The sequence below is a fragment of the Phoca vitulina genome, unplaced genomic scaffold, assembly GCF_004348235.1.
Source record: "Phoca vitulina isolate PV1807 unplaced genomic scaffold, GSC_HSeal_1.0 scaffold20, whole genome shotgun sequence".
NCBI classification, from domain to species: Eukaryota; Metazoa; Chordata; class Mammalia; order Carnivora; family Phocidae; genus Phoca; species Phoca vitulina.
The window spans coordinates 32,973,141-32,991,307 of NW_022589723.1; the positions used below are offsets into that span (position 1 = coordinate 32,973,141).

General features: G+C 44.2%; 1 protein-coding gene across 5 annotated transcripts in view; it reads left to right on the plus strand.

Annotated features, from left to right (window-relative positions):
* The window catches only part of IQCH (IQ motif containing H), a 206,262-nt gene that overhangs the window by 139,236 nt on the left and 48,859 nt on the right, over positions 1-18,167 (plus strand). For all 5 annotated transcript variants that reach the window (XM_032417798.1, XM_032417799.1, XM_032417800.1 and 2 more), the window contains 2 exons: positions 11,581-11,701; positions 15,946-16,232. In XM_032417798.1, the coding sequence (XP_032273689.1) occupies positions 11,581-11,701; positions 15,946-16,232 (408 nt within the window). The remainder of the gene's footprint in view (positions 1-11,580; positions 11,702-15,945; positions 16,233-18,167) is intronic.

The following is an 18,167-nucleotide window of genomic DNA, read 5'->3' on the forward strand; positions in this document are numbered from 1 at the left end:
TGGCTGTTTTTTGGGGTCTCCTGGTGGGTGTTTAGGTACAGGGTTACTGAAATGGTCGCGGTACTGGAGGGGGTGGAGGGGGGGGTGGGGGGGGGGGGTGTTAAAATTAAATAAGATACCCTTGTAAATTGGCTAGCAATGTACTTAGCACACAATAAGCCTTAAAGAAATGCTACCTGTTATTATCAATATTACCATAAAATTGTATTACAATTAAAGTGCCCGTGACATTGAACAAGTATATATAACTTAATGTCCCTTTGGTGATTCAGAAGTTCCTTTAGCCTCTTGTAGGCTTCCAGAATATTATTCTGTGCATCAATTATCATTCTATAGGATTGTGGCTGTTGAAGATATACAATATTGACCCAATTGTGCCTACCCAGTGATGTACCAGATAATGCCTTTAAAAGAATAAACCTTGGCAGCAGTTTGGTTGCTTATCATTTGAAAATAGAAGATAATTCCAGTTATATTCATTTTCTACATGTTGAATAAAGAGGCATTGACCTGATAAAGTAGAGCTTACTCTGACCACAAGCTTGAGACCCAGTTGCTTCATTTTCTGGTTCCGGTTGGTGTCTTTTCTAATTAGTGTATCAGCACGTCACCACAATCATTGGAAAGCTTTAATCATTTACATATTTTTCCTTATCTCTGAGAATGACTTAGAATGTTTTCTTCCAGTTCAATGGTTATTTTCACGAAGCTGCCAGGAATGGATTTGAGGTACTTCACTGGGGCCTGAGGAAGATGACAGGAGAAGGAAAATTGCCTCCCCGAGTAAATGAAAGCCAGGTCCCCCTTCCGAGGACCTATAATAACCAGCCATACAAGCTGTTGGTTTGTGTGTCCTATTGATTTAATATGCTTCTAATCAGTACATAAAGCTATGGGCCTGCAGTGTTAATTTTTCATATGCTTACAAAGTACCCTTTGATTTTCTGTCACACGTTAATTACAGCGTTTTGCCATTAAATAGGAAGCTTTGTGTAAACTAATTACTAGGTAATCATTGTCTACTGCAAGCGTGCTGTTTGTACCTTTTATTTTATTCTAAAAATGCACAGATCTCACAGTCTGGAAACACTCTACCTTCCAGCCATTAGCTCTCACTAATTCATAGCATTATTGTGGTGAGAGTGTAGGAGTTGTAATTGTTGTGGTATCAGAGCTGTTAATTACCGGAGTAAACAGTTGAAATGGTGCCAAGGTCTATTGTACAAGGCAGAGAAAAGGAGGTTTAAATGCTACTCCCACCATCTGGGGACTGGGGGAGAGGCAAATGCTTGAGAACAGCAGTGAGGCGCTATGGCCGCCTCAGCTCCAGGGTTGGCGGCCATATGGATCCGGAATATTTTGAATCAATTGAATTTAACTGCCAGTTTTTCGCAATAACAGCGTGGAAGGAAGGAGTAAAGCAAAAGTTGAGAGAAACGAGAATTGGTTAGTGTTTTCACATCCGGGAAGTCCCCCTTGGAGTTCTTTTGGAAATATCTGCTTTGCTGAAAAACACAGAGCAGGCACGGGTATTTGGAACAGATTCAGAATGAGTTTTACTCTCTGCCTACGACTGCACCATTTGCTTCTGGTCGTCTGTCCTCCATACCGCCAGGTGAGAGAGGGATGCCCTTGAGAAGACTCGGACTTTCCTATCATTGTACCAGACCCAACAAAAAATCCTCACTTTTGGAATTCACTGATTTATTACCCTGGTATTTTCAGCAGCATGGTCTGTAGAGAGAACACAGTAATAAAGACATAAGGCTACCATACCTGCCTCAAGTAGATCCATCCGTACACGTGGAAATACCAAAGAAGGTACACCTCTTCACTCTGATTAAGAAAAGTAAATTGCTTGCCCGTTCCTTTTGTATAAAATTAAAATAAAAATCCTCCTGATGGTGTCTCATTTCATTCCACAAATTCACCCCCTCTTCTACCACTTGAATGAAAAATCAGAGTCCAAAGGGCACATGTGTTTTCTTTTGTTTTCAATTTCCAGTTAAAGAGCTTTTTTTAGCACATGCAGTTTTCTCAACCAACGCTATTTCTCTAACTGGTAAGAAAGAGACCTATTACCAGTAATAATAATTATGGCCGTTTCCACTGGCGGTTGATTTTGAAATTGCATGGTTTTTGCTTTGAAAGACGGCATCATCTTTAAAGCACTCATGTATTTACTTGATGTCACTCCTATTTCATACAATTCCCTTTAAACCCATTTTCCCACATTAAAAATATTTTTTAAAAATCTGCCACTTGCAGCTGTAACTACTTTTTAATATCATTCCCAAACCATGAACATATTCTTCTTTTTTTAAACCACCCTGGATTATTTATTTTTAATTGTTCCTTTAGCAGATGTTGGAGTAATTCAGAGCGTAGTGTAAACAACTCCTTTAAAGAGAGAGATCACAGACGTGCACCAGGAACCAAGGGCAGTGTTTGTTGGTTTTTTAGGACGGCAGTGTGGGCCCCAGGTGAGGGGGGGGGGGACAAATTTCCTGCTTTTGTGTGTGTGCAAAGTTCAATTAAGAATTTCAAGAAACGCTTAATCTTGATCTATTGAAACCCCCAGCATGCAGCACAACAGGGTTAGCCTAGAAAGAACACCACGGCCCCCTGTGAGGAGGGGAAAAAGAAACAGCAGTTTAAGTCCTGGAAAGTTGAAAGGGAATGAACCTCTCTAGTGTTTCTGGTTGGGGTGAAGCAGTTGTGCTGAGCTTTGGAATGGAGGCACAACATATGTGCCTCAGTTGGACAAAACGCTTCTCCAGTCAAATCAACTGCTAGGCCTGCATGTTGGTACAACGTGGAGGCCTACATAATGAGGGACAGACTCCTCGAGAAGCATCGAGTGGATAATGCTACATAAGTATGGAATTATATACCGCATTTTCACCATTCTGTTTAATGAGAGCCGCCACCGCAGCGAATCACTTGCCACACAGCCGAAATGGGCCATTAGCTATCAAGGGAAAATTGTCTTTGCCGCTTTCAGCAGATGGAGCAAATATTTTACAAAGCAATTTTACATACCAAAAACATTTGTGTGGCTTGGTAATGTTGGCTGTTTTACATTATGTTACCTTCTACAGCAGCATAATTTTCCATCTCATCGAAGGCAAAGTTGGCATTTTTGATTTTTAAATTCTCAATTAACAATTAAACATGGAGTATTAAAGCAGTCCTTAAACTTTAAGTAGGTGTGGGAAGTAGTTTATGACTTGCTGAAGACATTTTCATTTTTCCTTCATCTTCTCAGCATATTTTTGCACTCTAAAGAGGGACTGTTCCTAATGATCTTAATGGAGAGAAATGAGTGAAAACTTCACTACTGGTTGCAGAATGAGAGTAACCAAAGCACAGACGATCAGAACGTTTGCCCAGCACGGATTGTGGGCACACGGTTTGGCCCACCCATTTGTATCTGCTTAAAATGTTTAAACGTTCAAGTAACAGAAAATCCAACTCAAAATGGCTTGACTATCTCAGCTAACTGAAAATCCAAGGATTAGACTGACTTTGGACAAGGCTTAATCCAGTGGCTCCACACCACTAGGGGCCCGGTGGCTCTCCATCTCTCCTCCTCATTGCCTATGACATCTGCTCCACCCTCTGGCTGGCTGTCCGCAGGGCTGCAAGATGGCTGCCAGGAGCTCCTGGAGCTTGTCCTTGATTGAGGGACAATAGGAAGAAGAAAGAACATTGCAGTTGAGGGTGAGCCACTCTCAATCAACCTGTACAGCTAAGAATGAGGTAGGGGCAGTTCCTGAAAGGGAGTTTGGGACATCGTTACCCTGAACAGGGGGACAAAGTTGCTGGGTGGTCCACGACAGATGTCCACTCGCCACTTCTTCACTCATTTGACCGCACAGCCTTAGCGTCACATGTGGATGATCTAATCTGACCCAGACGGACTATTTATGCCCGCTGATAGTAGTTACAGAAACAGATCCCATTGCACTGTGGCATACTGGTAGCAACGGGATTTGAATCCCAGTTTGCTACTTCATGGCTGTGTGACATGAAATGGCAATGATAATATCTACTCCGACTGGCTTTGAGATCATAAATATAAAAAATCTCTGGCGCAGGCCTGCCACATGGTAAGCTTTCAGTAAGTGAGAGCTATTCTTTTACCTAAAAAATGACTACCGTGGTAAATGCATCCTGTGCACAGCAAACAACCTTTCTACGTTCGCCCTCAAATTTGGAATCCCTCCCTTCTCTCCATCTTTGTGCCACCAGCCAATTCAAATCCTGAGCACCTTTCATGGTGCCCACACTTTACCCTCTGAAGGAGGCAGCAGGGCTGGTGAAGAAGACTCACCCGGGAGTCAGAGGCAGCCAGAGAGCTGCAGTCTCACTGAGCGAGTGCAGGAGTCCCATCCCCTCTCTGTGACATGAGGCATTTGACTTAGACGATCCATATGGCCCCTTTCAACACTGACAGTCTTGCTTAGCTTTTCAGGTCGCTGTCCTGCCCTTCTGACCTTATGCCACCCTCCATTCCTGCACTTAGGGATATCAGAAATCTTCATAAAGCGGGTCCCTTGGTTTCTCTTTTGAACACCACCAATGTGTGATGTGAGAGATTGGAGGTGATTAGCCAAGAAGTTATTTTCCTTAATCTACCACTGCAGATCTAGCAAAGAAGCTTCTAAAGTAAAGTGAGTTTTGGTGGGATTGATATTTAGAGCATTCTGATTTGTATTCCTTCTTTCTCTTCTCCCATCCTCCCCAACACACACACACACACACACACACACACACAGAGAGAATTTACCTGGGAAAGTTAACTCTCTGGAGTTTGAAGTAGCTTTAGTCATTGAGGGCAGTATTAAATTGGATATGCTAGTGGCTTCCCCTGAGAGATCATGAATTTCCTTCAGTCAAATATCTCTCCCTTCAAATTTATACTTTCTTGATAGAAAAAGAGAGTGGGCTGAGAGGCAAGGTCCATGCTTGATAGACAAGACTCTCTAGGTTGCCTTGGTCGGGCAGAAGGAGGCCCTGGGCCCTATGCTCTGCAGGTATCTTGGAACCTCCCAAGGTCATGATTCCTGACTATCATCAGTGCACTCTGGGGGTACATGTGGGCACTGAAGAAAGGGTGACAAGCCTGTGCAGTGGCAAAGATGGGGCCGAAGTTTCTCCTGGATGGGAGCCGCTCTAGAGCTCTCACTCCACAGAGGCCAGCAGCTAATGTGTGTTGGCAGAGCCAGTGCAATCATGATGGAAGAAAAAGCTGGAATTCTGATTTTTTTTCCAAAAATTAAAGTGGATTTTTCTAACATCCATTTGTCACCCACAAGGTACATACTTTCCTTCCCACACCCCCAGAGTTGTTAGCTCTAAATGATCTACTCCGCACGGGTGATGGGACCTCTGAAGCACTGCCTGGGTAGTCTACCACCTCGATGTGACTGACTGAAGTGAAACCTTCTAACTACTCACTTCACAAGCTTGTAGGATGGAGAAGATGCCCGCCCCCCCATTGCTGGCTTATAACAGACATCTTATGTATATGCATAAATACACACACACACACACACACACACACACACACTCCTATAGAGACACACTTTGGGAGGGCGAAAAGGGGGCAAAGAAAGCAAACTAGCACTTATTCCCACAATCTCCCATTTTTTTTCTGTCTTTAGTCATGTGTTAAACATCACCCAGTAACAGAATCTGACAACACAACAAGCCTCTTCATTCTAGGAGCCTCCACCTCCCATTTGTAAAGCAGGGGACAGGATACCGTGCAGGCCTACCTCAGAGTATTACTGTAGGGACCGAAAGAGCTCATGAGTGTGAGCCTACTCTGACAAAGGAAAGTATTTTACGTATATGATTTTGACCATTCCCATGAACCTAGGGGTTTGTCTGGCGTGGTTATGCGCGTGGGTGTGCTCAGGCGCCTGGGTGTCCTCGAGTTCATTTTGAAGGAAATAAGCCTGAATTGCTACAGATCTTCCCTTACCAGCATCTGCCTGTAAAGGTGTGGTAATTGTGTTTGAACTGTGCAAAACGATACACACTAGAGAACAGAAACTGCCCCTCCAACACTGAGAACTGGCATCTGATGTCAGACGGCCCTTTGTGGCCATTGAGCCCTTGTTGCTCCCAAGAAGAGGGTGCTCTTAGGTTGTCTTGCCACAGCTCTGATGGAGTCCTCTGCACCTGGCTCTGAGCTCTGGCCTCACCCACCCGTGCACAGGCAGCTTCCGAGCCCCCAGCAGAAACTGTGCTGTGGAGTGTTGTTTGTGGGAGTGGCGGAGATAAAACAGAGCTCTTATATGGAATGTCAGTTTGCTGCCTTTTCTTGAATATGTGAGCTGCAGGTCCTTCTGGGCTTGTACGGTTTGGTTCAGTGTGGTAGGGGTGGGGTGACAATTCTCTTTTCATTGGTACTAAAGCCATTCTTAGTATACTCCTCCTATTTCCCATCAGAAGCTTTCAAAATAGAGCTTGAAGTCCGGAATTGTGATGCCATCAGCTTTGCTTTTCTTTTTCAACATTCCTCTGGCTATTCAGGGTCTTTTCTGGTTCCATACAAATTTTAGGATTATTTGTTCCATTTCTTTGAAAAAAGTTGATGGTATTTTGATAGGGATTGCATTAAATGTGTAGATTGCTCTAGGTAGCATTGACATCTTCACAATATTTGTTCTTCCAATCCATGAGCATGGAACATTTTTCCATTTCTTTGTGTCTTCCTCAATTTCTTTCATGAGTATTTTATAGTTTTCTGAGTACAGATTCTTTGCCTCTTTGGTTAGATTTATTCCTAGGTATCTTATGGTTTTGGGTGCAATTGTAAATGGGATCGACTCCTTAATTTCTCTTTCTTCTGACTTGTTGTTGGTGTATAGGAGTGCCACTGATTTCTGTGCATTGATTTTATATCCTGCCACTTTACTGAACTCCTGTATGAGTTCTAGCAGTTTTGGGGTGGAGTCTTTTGGGTTTTCCACATAAAGTATCATATCATCTGCAAAGAGTGAGAGTTTGACTTCTTCTTTGCTGATTCGGATGCCTTTTATTTCTTTTTGTTGTCTGATTGCTGAGGCTAGGACCTCTAGTACTGTGTTGAATAGCAGTGGTGATAGTGGACATCCCTGCCATGTTCCTGACCTTAGGGGGAAAGCTCTCCCCATTGAGAATGATATTTGTTGTGGGCTTTTCATAGATGGTTTTTATGATATTGAAGTATGTACCCTCTATCCCTATACTCTGAAGAGTTTTGATCAAGAAAGGATGCTGTACTTTGTCAAATGCTTTTTCTACATCTATTGAGAGGATCATATGGTTCTTGTTCTTTCTTTTATTAATGTATTGTATCATATTGATTGATTTGTGGATGTTGAACCAACCTTGCAGCCCAGGGATAAATCCCACTTGGTCGTGGTGAATAATCCTTTTAATGTACTGTTGGATCCTAACTACGGAAAGAGCCAAGATGTCCATCGACAGATGAATGGATAAGGAAGATGTGGTGTATATATATACAATGGAATCTTATGCAGCCATCAAAAGGAATGAAATCTTGCCATTTGCAGTGACGTGGATGGAACTGGAGGGTATTATGCTGAGCGAAATAAGTCAGAGAAAGACATGTATCATATGATCTCACTGATATGAGGAACTCTTAATCTCAAGAAACAAACTAAGTGTTGCTGGAGTGGTGGGGGGTGGGAGGGATGGGGTGGCTGGGTGATGGACATTGGGGGGGGTATGTGCTATGGTGAGCGCTGTGAATTGTGTAAGACTGTTGAATCACAGACCTGTACCTCTGAAACAAATAATACATTATATGTGAAAAAAAAAAGAAGAAGATAGCAGGAAGGGAAAAATGAAGGGGGGGAAATCGGAGGGGGAGACGAACCATGAGAGACTATGGACCCTGAGAAACAAACTGAGGGTTCTAGAGGGGAGGGGGGTGGGGGGATGAGTTAGCCTGGTGATGGGTATTAAAGAGGGCACGTTCTGCATGGAGCACTGGGTGTTATACGCAAACAATGAATCATGGAACACTACATCAAAAAAAATAAAAAATAAAATAACTTGAAGTCTAAAAAAAAAAGAAGCTTTCTAAATAAATTTATGGAATAGTTAATACCTCCCCCTTATTCCAACCTGTATCTTTTTCTTAGAGAGTTAATCATGGCCCCAAGCTGCCTCCATGTGCCCCAGCATCCCCTAGCGAACATCACCCCACCAGTGCCTTTAGCTGTGTACTTCTCATGATGGGACACGATTCATCCTCCAGATTCCTGCAGCAGACTTTCTTCTAGGAAATTTACCCCCTTGCTGTGGCTCTGTGCATGGCGTAAATGCTGCGGATCGGGCAGAACGGCTGGCTGTGTGAGCAGAGGCAGCGGCGGCCGCTTGGCACAGCATCCAGATGCCTCACACAAGCCTCAGCCCTACCAGTTAATTATTGGCCCTCTCATAGCGTGTTGCATCTGAGGTGGCACTTCATAAATGTCACCTCATTTATCTTCCCAATGCCCCTCAGAGGCAGGGAATCCCATAAAATCCACCCAGGAAGCATTGGTGGTTCTTAAGTGGTCATCCCCCCAGGTGGTTCTGAGACATCAAGGAGGGAGGCCTGTTGAGAGGTTTCACATTTTCCCTTATTCTGGAACTTCAGCTGTTTGGGGCTGGGTCCATGATTCATTCCACATTTAGTGTTCCCTGTGCAGAGCACTGGGGCAAATGACCTCAAAAGCCACTACCACACCATGAGGGAGCCCCCACGGAGCTGGAGAGACAGAGAAAGGATACCCAGCTGGTGACCCAGAAGGCTTCCTGGGGGAGGTGTGACCGGGACTAACTCAGAAGGAGGAGGAGGCAGCCAGGGGAGGAAGTAGAGGAAGGCAGGCTGAGGAAAGACACTCAACCAGGGGAGGTTGGGGCGAGGCTGGGAGCTGGAGAGGAGAGTGGTGAGGCTACATTAGGAATCACAGGCCAAGTCACAGTGGCCCCTCTTCATGCGTTGTCTGGGGAGTCTCAGCTTGATCCTCAAGTTGATGGAGATCTAGTTTCAAGATTTAGATAGCAAGGTTTCCACCTATTCCTTCACTGACTCCGCTCCATCTCCACCCCCTAAAACACACAGACACCCTTTTCCCCTAGTTCAGCTACTTAAAACGAAGGCCTGACATTTTGTCATTTTTCCTCCCATTGCTTTTATTGTGGTAAATATATATAACATAAAATTTACTGTCTTTAACGTTTTTCAGTGTACAGCCCAGTGGTCGTAAATATGTTCGTAATCCTGGGCAGCTGTTGCCACCATCCATCTCCCTAGCTCTTTCCATCTTGTAAAATTGGATCTCTGTACCCATGCAACACCAACTCCCCATCCCCCCCACCCCCTGTCCCGACAGCCACCACTATACTGTCTGTCTCTGTGATTTCAATGCTCTGCATACCTGTAATTTATTGATATATGCATGAGTAAATGAATAAATGAATTATTTCTCTTTGGACTGTCTTGATGTGAATAGCCACACGACAGGTGACGGAGCCGATGTCTTAACAGTTTTCAGAAGCAGGGCAGGAAAGACCCTTTAATCGTGGGTGAACAGAAAAGAAGCCTCCACTGTTGTGAGGGAGGGCCTGGCCTGCAAGGCTTCCTTCCTTGACACAGGGCTTTCCCTGAGCAGGGTGGGAATCGACAGCCATGCTTGGGTGTCCCAGCTTTGGGGCACCTCATGAACCACAGACAATTCGTCTTCTTCGATAGAGTAGAATGCTTTTAACTGAAACAAGTATCAAACGAAAAGAGGGTTTGGAGGACGATGTTCCAAGAAGGAAAAACGAGGGGTTCCAGGTTGTTGGAACCCTGCGCTGTATGTACTTGTTTATGATTGAGATGCAGGGCTCTGGAGGCCTGAGGCGATATCCAGTAAAAAGCAGAGGAAATGTGTACATGGTGCAGAATATGGAAGGCTTAAGGTCCCTTGCTTTGCCAGCGATTTCCCTGCTTAAAAGGAAGGCCTGACATTTTGTCATTTTTCCTCCCATTGCTTTTATTGTGGTAAATATATATAACATAAAATTTACCGTCTTTAACATTTTTCAGTGTACAGCCCAGTGGTCGTAAATATGTTCCACCTCCCAGGGCAAAGGTTCGTGGCCTGAGTCAGCTTCCCCAACCCTTCTGAACAGACCTCCAGCCGATGCACAGCGATTCATCCTGAACGTGCTGGCCAGGCACTCTCTTTCTCATTGGCATTTTTGTTTTGTATGTCAAGCACTTACTAGGCTAACTAATGAGACTCTCCCACCAGGATTTTCTGAATATTTCAGAAATTATTCAGATGATTTGGACCTGCCTAGAGTATGTTCTCAGACATCTGTCTTCTATTATAGATTTTCTGGACCCAGAATGAAACAGATATCCCGAGGAGCTGGGGGTGGGGGGAGGTGGGGGCCCGACAGGCTCTTTTTTAATGTCAGGGAAGTTGAAAATAAATGAGTATACAGATTACTTCTAAGACTCCTTTCAAGCTCACTCACCAAAGCGGTGGGTTCTTTTCCAATTCTTCCAAATTACTGAGCACTCACACGTAGATCCAGAGGGTCCCCAGCAACCCCAAGGAAGCCCGAGTTTTTCTTGTCAGTGTCCCATATTTTGAATATGAATACCGCCCATCAAATGGTTTTATATCTAGTGCCCTGCCCTACTTCTGCCAGAAATAAAATCTGAAGAGGTGGCTTCTATTTGAAAATTTTTAGAGAGTCTACCAAGACTATCCAGAAAAAAAAAGGGGCCCTGGCAACCTGAGGCTTTTTATATCAAAAAGTTAGGCATCTTACTCTTTAGGGGATTTCTGGCTGTTTTCATTTTGACAAGGGCTGTGGTTTGGGTTGTCTGATAATGGTAGGGGGGCTTGTCTTCGGTCTAGTCAGATGAGGCTGTGACCTAGTGGGGAATGATAGCCCCCTCCCCATCTCACTCTTTCAACCTGCTCCCACCTATAATCCCACCTTTACAGCATCATCCTGAAGTTTAAGGCTTTGATCCCATGGCTCTAGGATGTGGAGGCTCCCCAACAAGGGGGAAAGGACACAGCTTAAAAAGATGGAGGTGCCAAAGAAAGACCCTTCCAACTCCATAATTTCTCCCAGAGTCAGCCCGGTTAGTGTCACAGAATAAAAAAACGTTCCAGGCTGAAGGATCTTAGGGACAAGGTAATGAACCCCTACTTAAAATAAAGGGAAACTGAGGCCCAGAGTGGAGAGGCCCACTGCCCAAGGACACTCAGCTGGTCAGCAGCAGTGGGTCTGCAGCCGGATTTCCTGATGTCCAGACAGAAGGCTGCCCTTCGGAGACAATAGGCACGACTAGCAGCAATATTTAGGGGACAAATCACATTGAAATATGAAAACTGAAATGCCTGGAAAATTAGAGAAAAATTTCAAAATGGCTTTCTGACTCTGGGTAAACAGTAACCACATTTTTTTTGCCTGTTGGAGGCCTGGTTTTTAATCACTCCACAAGCAGTTTTCATTTCTGTAGTAAAATTGCTTGTGGTTCTATTTAATTTGTTTCTGCAGGAGCCAGCTTTGGTGAAGATCTCCGAGGAGCTAGCGGGCATTTTAGCACAGCACGCACAGCCAGTCAATGAGAAACGGTTCCCGACGTGGAGGAAATTCCTCCAAACATTTCTCAGTCAAGGTAAATAAGACTGTAAAGTTTCTACTGAGGATTGGTCCATACAACCTTGAATTCCAGTTTTGGGTCAACCTCGCGCTGATTTAAATACCTTGCATCTCTTGTGTTGGTTTACATAAGTGCCCCCATAAGCAGACTTTTTTCCCTCTTTTAAACTTTGTCTAAATATTTAACTTGCACTCAGCCTCTTACATAAATAGGAGCTGAGCACACCAAGCATGGCAGACATAGCTCAAGATTCGGCCCCGTGTTTGCACCTTAGACTTCCCCTGACAGGTGGGTTTTGGAATCAGATGACCTGATTATGGAGCTCATCCCTGACCTTGAACACGGTTCTAAAACTCTCGGAGGCCCAGTTCCCTCCCTTACCCTACCTCACGGGGTTGCTGGGAGGATTCAATGCAATACAGATGTGAACGTTTCTACCACGCAGCCTCAACATGGGTCCTTAATACATGTTCCTTTCCCCTTTTCTTTTGTGAGACAGCAGAAATGGTCTCACCTCCAGTTCTGAAGGCAGAATTTCTAAGTAAGGGTCCTCCACTGTCCTTTTCATCCTCCCAATTCACCCTTTACCCTCTAAGGACATGAGGAGGTCTGTGGATGAAGGGCGGAATGGAGGGAGTGATGCTTGTCCCCAGTTGCAGAGGCCCCTGTGGGGACCACATGCCCATGCAAGGCTCCTCACTCTTAGGAGGTTACAACCTCCATGCAAGGCAGATATTCTTACCTGCTTACCCACATGAAGGACACGAGGAGGCTAGTATAAGAGGCCACAGAATATATCTATTCACACTCTATTCACCGCTGTCAGGTGATAATAAAAGTGATTATGTTACGGAACCTAGACTGGATCACCCGACGGAAGAACCAGGCGGCACTCGGAGATCTTGGAGGATAGGAGGTTTATTTAACGCCGGCGGGCTCAAAGGAGAGTGATCTCCAAAGGTCTGAGCCCTGAGCACAAACAAGGGGGGTAATTTATATACCTCTACTTCCGCATACTTGGCACTTTTGGCGTGTGAAGCGGGGCAGGGAGAAGGACCCGGAAGAGCCCCAGGGCAAGGACTGGGACTCTCTCTCGCTGGCTCAGTCGGGCATCTTAGGACACAGATTTCCCTTATCAATTATATTAGCACTAATATATGATAACATTGTAACATGATGTCAGATAAGAGCAACAGCAACCACACAGCGCTGATCACAGCACAGTGGAGATAACATGATGAGCACCAGGGAGTGTTTATCATGTGCCAGAGACTATTCTAGGCATATGCACATCAATTTATTTGATCCCCCCTCAACAATCCTATCAGGTGGGTACCATTATCACCCTTGTTTTACAGAAGGGGAAACAGAGGTACAAAAGATTAAGTAACTCACCCCAAATCACCCTGTGAATACATAGCAGAGCCAATAAGAGGCTACCTCTGTGTTGTTCCGGGAGTCCTGGCAGGATCCAGCGGGTGTATTTATCAAGGAACACATCCTAGCTCAGTGTATAGGAGAGCACCAGAAAGGACAGATGCGTGGCTTGTTGGAAAGCATGGGGTGAGCGGTGTGGAGTGGGAGGGAGTAGCGAACACCAGGTTAATGAACTAGTCAAGCTACGGGTTGGATGGTCAGCATCTAACAAGCATGATGTAAAGGGGTTCTTCACTGGTGCAGGGAGAAGGGGAGATGATGCATGATCTCCAGTGTGCTCTCAAATCTAAACTTGTGTGATTCTACAAATTTCCACATGCACCCACTGACAGAAAAGTAAAACTAACAAAGTCAACCCCATATGCATAAATGGGAGAAAATAAGGCACCTACAACAAAAATGGTCAAGAATAAGGGATTCTTTTTGTTAGGAGAGGGAGACCCTGAAGATCTCCAGGTGCATCCAGGACAGGACTTAGGAGTTTCCAAATCTTCCAAGGTCAGCCTGCAAACCGTCCTCTAATCTCGTTCTTGTCGTGGGAGCTTTGGGTGGCTTAGAAAGGGTTTTCCCAGCCACGGTCTCACCTGAGCTGTATAACCACAAGCTTAGGCTGTGCCTCGACCGCCTGCTCATCTCTACGCTTTCTTCCTCTCTTTCAACCATGTTGTAAACACGGTAACTATTTATGGGAAGCACAACAAGCTTTATTAAGCCAATTTTATAGACAGAGAGAGAGGCTCAAAGCTAGGAAGTCACTAGGGCAAAACCACACAACAAATATGTAGTGAATGGGAACACAGTTAGACCCTACAATGCTAACACGTCTCAAAAACCCAGTTCTAGGAAGTCATGTGTTTCCAAACCTCTGCCTGGCTCTGAGCCCAGTGCATACAGCAGGCCCTGCATAAATGCTCACTGAAGCCGGGCCATCCCCCCAGGTTTCCTGACTCTCGTGCCACATCTCTCACCACCTTCCACTCTTGCCTGTTTAATTTCCCTTCTGCTCTCTCAGGTGTGCTTATGGCTATAAAACATGCTACACATTCAGTTTCTACCTTGTCACAGGACTATCATCAAAGGCAATATACTTTTTAAAAAGAGGAATTAATTGCTTTGAAAGGAAAAAAAGTTAAGAATGAAAAAGCCATGGTCATAATGCTGAGAAGACAGTACAAATAAGCTACTTTGAAGTAAAAAAACAAACAAAAAAAACAAAGATAAAACAAAACAAAAAAACTCAAGTAATCTTGTAAGTATAAAGGATAATGTGTTTCCACTGACACACAATCTTTCAAAATACAGGTGACGGATAAAGCCACAAAGTTAATTCACTCAGAGACGAAACTGGTATTTGTGTTTGTTTTTGTAGATTTTGTTGTTTTGTTGCATTTACCTTGCTAATTTCCCAACAACTCATATTTAGGTGCAGCACACACTAGTAGGCCCCATTTAAAGAAAAGCACATCTCATACTAACTAAATAGATAAATCAGTTTTCCTTCTGAAACTTTCCTTAGGGCCGGCTCCAAACAAATTTATAGACACTTAAGGAAACTGCCTTTTGTATAAAGTAACAGATGGCTGCATTTGAGAACTGCTAAAATCTCAGGATCTAACCATATATGCTGTTCAAAGCCTGTGGGCAGAGGTCATATCCTAGCAATTTTGTGAAATATGCACCAAGTTTATCTTAATACTCTCAGGCTCCAGAGGCCGCCCTGTCTAGGGAACACTTTGTTGTTTTTACTTTTAAGTTATGCTATCTTATTCTTTATAAATAATACTAAAAATTTTTTCTATAAAAGGTGTGTATACAGTAAGATTTGTGTTAGGCCTACAACAAAATATCAGGGCCATGTAAGTTTTGTGGACATCCCTAAGCTATCTCACAAAATTAGCCAGGGCTCATATTGTTGCTGTGGCTGAGCATCAGGTTTGCCTCTGTGATTTCTGTTATTCAGAGCAAAAGGTAAAGTATGATAAATTATAAAGCTCTCATTATCAGCAGGGACCCTTCTTCAAGAATGGCCGCATCTCCTGCACTCTATATTTAAAAAAATGCTTGACAACTGGCGTTGTGTAGGAGTCCTTTGACATAATAGTCAGTGTTCTCTTATACTTGATAAAAGTCCTAACCTGTTGAAACTTCAAAAAGCAGGGAAGTTGAACAGAAAGAGCACTTGTCGTCAAGGTATAAACGAAGACGATGGGCAGTTCATTCCCCCATGAGGGATTTGCCTATGGTCCTTAAGTCCATTGTTTATGTTATGAATAGGCACAACCTTGATGAATTTATGGTGTCTTTATGGTGAATGAAAACTGACATTCATTGAGTCCTAGTATATGCCAAGTACTGGAATAAATACTATAGACACAGTATCTCTAAGATTCACAACAATCTGGTGAGGTAGGTTTTTTTTTTTTTTTTTTTAAAGATTTTATTTATTTCACAGAGAGAGACATAGCGAGAGAGGGAACACAAGCAGGGGGAGTGGGAGAGGGAGAAGCAGGCTTCCTGCTGAGCAGGGAGCCCGATGTGGGGCTCGAACCCAGGACCCTGGGATCATGACCTGAGCCGAAGGCAGACACTTAACGACTGAGCCACCCAGGCGCCCCATGAGGTAGGTTTTATTATGCCCATTTTATAGATGATGAAAAAGGAAGTTCAGAGAACTGAAACTACTTGCCCAAAGTCTCACAAGACATGGCAGATGCAGGATCTGAGCTCACGTCCATCTGCCAAAGCCTGGGCTTTTTCCTCTTGTGCTAAGTGGACACAATCTCATGAGCACATTTTCACCTACTCCATGCTTTTCCCACCAGGAGGCACGATGGAAGCGTTCCCACCTACAGAAAGTGTCACCAACCTGACGGTGGACATGCTGATCGAGCCCAATGGAGAAATCAGAGTGCTGTCCACGGGGGACCAGCTTCATGCAGAAGGCCCCTTCGTCTCTACTGGTACCACCATGCCTCAGACCTCGGTGGATCCCCAAGTTCTCAGTTCTTTGTGCCTCAAAATTGGAAATGCTTGTAAAATGAGAAATGTGGTTGGTTACTTTTCTATAGACCTGGTGACATTTATTGATCCAACCACCTTGGAACAGCAGGTAAGTTGATGCCACGTGAAATACTAAAATATATAAAGACTCCATACTGTCTGCACCTGTACAACAGGGAGTATCAGGCAGTTGTTCAGATGCAGTGCTCCTCGAATGAGCTGCCTCTGTAAATTCAGCATTTATGGGGTCTGTGCCCAGGATCTTCTTGTTCGGGTACTGCTGGAGTTTCAGTGACTGCAACTTATCCCGCATAGCTCTGTTGATGGGGCCTGTGTCCTGCCCATGTCTTATCATGAGGCTATTTTATGCCATCCAGGGATTGAACTTGTCTAAAACTTGAGCTTAAATAGAACATCAGTCACTAGAAAGACCTTAAGAGAGTCCTTGTTTCCGTTCCTTTTCTTATCAGTAGTTCACCAGCAACTTAGGTTGTCCATTTTTTCTTCTTAAAAATGTGTTGGGATGGACATATTTCATCAATATAAAAAGGCCATAGTAATAATGTAATAAACATCACGTGCCCCCAGTCAGCTTAAGAAATAAAGTGGTGCCGATACCACGTCCGGTCCTACGCACTCCTTGCCAATCCTCGTAATGTGGCCCCTCCTCCTCCGGAGGCAGCCACCGGCTTACAGCTGCGGCTCTGATTCCCTTCCATACCTTTACGCTTGGATAATGCGCGGAGAAACCCATAAATGATAGTTTCATTTTGCATGTCTTAAAACTTTTTATAGATCATAACATACTATATATTATTATTGTATAACATGCTTTTATTTATTCAATATTTCATCTGTAAGATTCTTCATATGCACCTGTGTGGCTCTGATATAAATGGTCCAGAAAACTTTAGTCTTTTTTGCTTTGCTTCTCACCGCACCCCCCCCCCAAAATCATAATGCTTAGATTCAGTAATGACTTCACAGGACTCAGTTTTAAAAATGTTCAGTTCTACCTCTGTAAGTGCTGGGTGACCAGACCTCTGTCGACAGGGTGAAATGGCCTCTGCCCTCGCTCTCCTGATATCCTCTGGCCGTCCAACATTGCAAATGTACTTTAGTTGTTTCATATTCATTATTCTCAGTTTTATGATTCTCCATTTCAGTCAGATGATGGTTTCAAAGTGAGAGTTTATGTTTTGGGCGGCTTTCAGCTTGCTCAATAATCATTTTCCATTTGCCTTCCTGGGCCCTCGATCAGTTCTGCATTCCTTTCTCAGACCCACACATTGAGAGAGAAAGGGCAAACTGAAGGGCATCCAGAAATCTACCCGGGGTAGAGGGAGGACAGAAACAATGCCCTCCGGTGAAAGAGCTGGGTGGCAGGGAAGCAGGGGAGGCTTCATGAGCAAGGAGGGTTTAATCTATGATCCCTGGGGTGGTATGAGGATGGAACTATGGGGACTGTTGACTTGCGGTTTTTATTTATTCAAGTTTGGTATGGGGAAAATTGCATGGCAGGGAGGGGGATCTTCAAACACAGGGCTGGTCCTATCTCTGGGCTTACTACTCTTCTGGGCTTCAGGGATTAAGGTTCCACCCTTACCTTGGCTGGTCCCATGTGCCCTGTCAGCCTTTTCTCACCTAACTCCCCTCTTTTTCTCTCTTCCAACCACAATGGCCTCTCTCAGTCCCCCTTACTCATCATACTATCTCCTGCCACAGGGCCTTTGTATGTGCTGCCCCTCTGCCTAAAATGCTCTTGCCTCTTCTTTTTCACCTAGTTAACCCCCCTCCCACCCAACATATTTCAGCTCAAGCCACACTTTCTTAAGGAAGCCTTCCCTGACCTCCCTGACAAAGCTTAGTCTCCCTGTTTTGAGTTCTCATATCACCAAGTACCTTTCCTTCCCACCACTTTAGCTTACAATTTTAAAGTTACAATTTTAAACTTATTTATATGATTATCTGATTACAGCTACCTCCCTCTGTAGACTGTAAGCCCCCCAAAGAGATGTACCATGTCTCTTTTTGCTCCCCACTC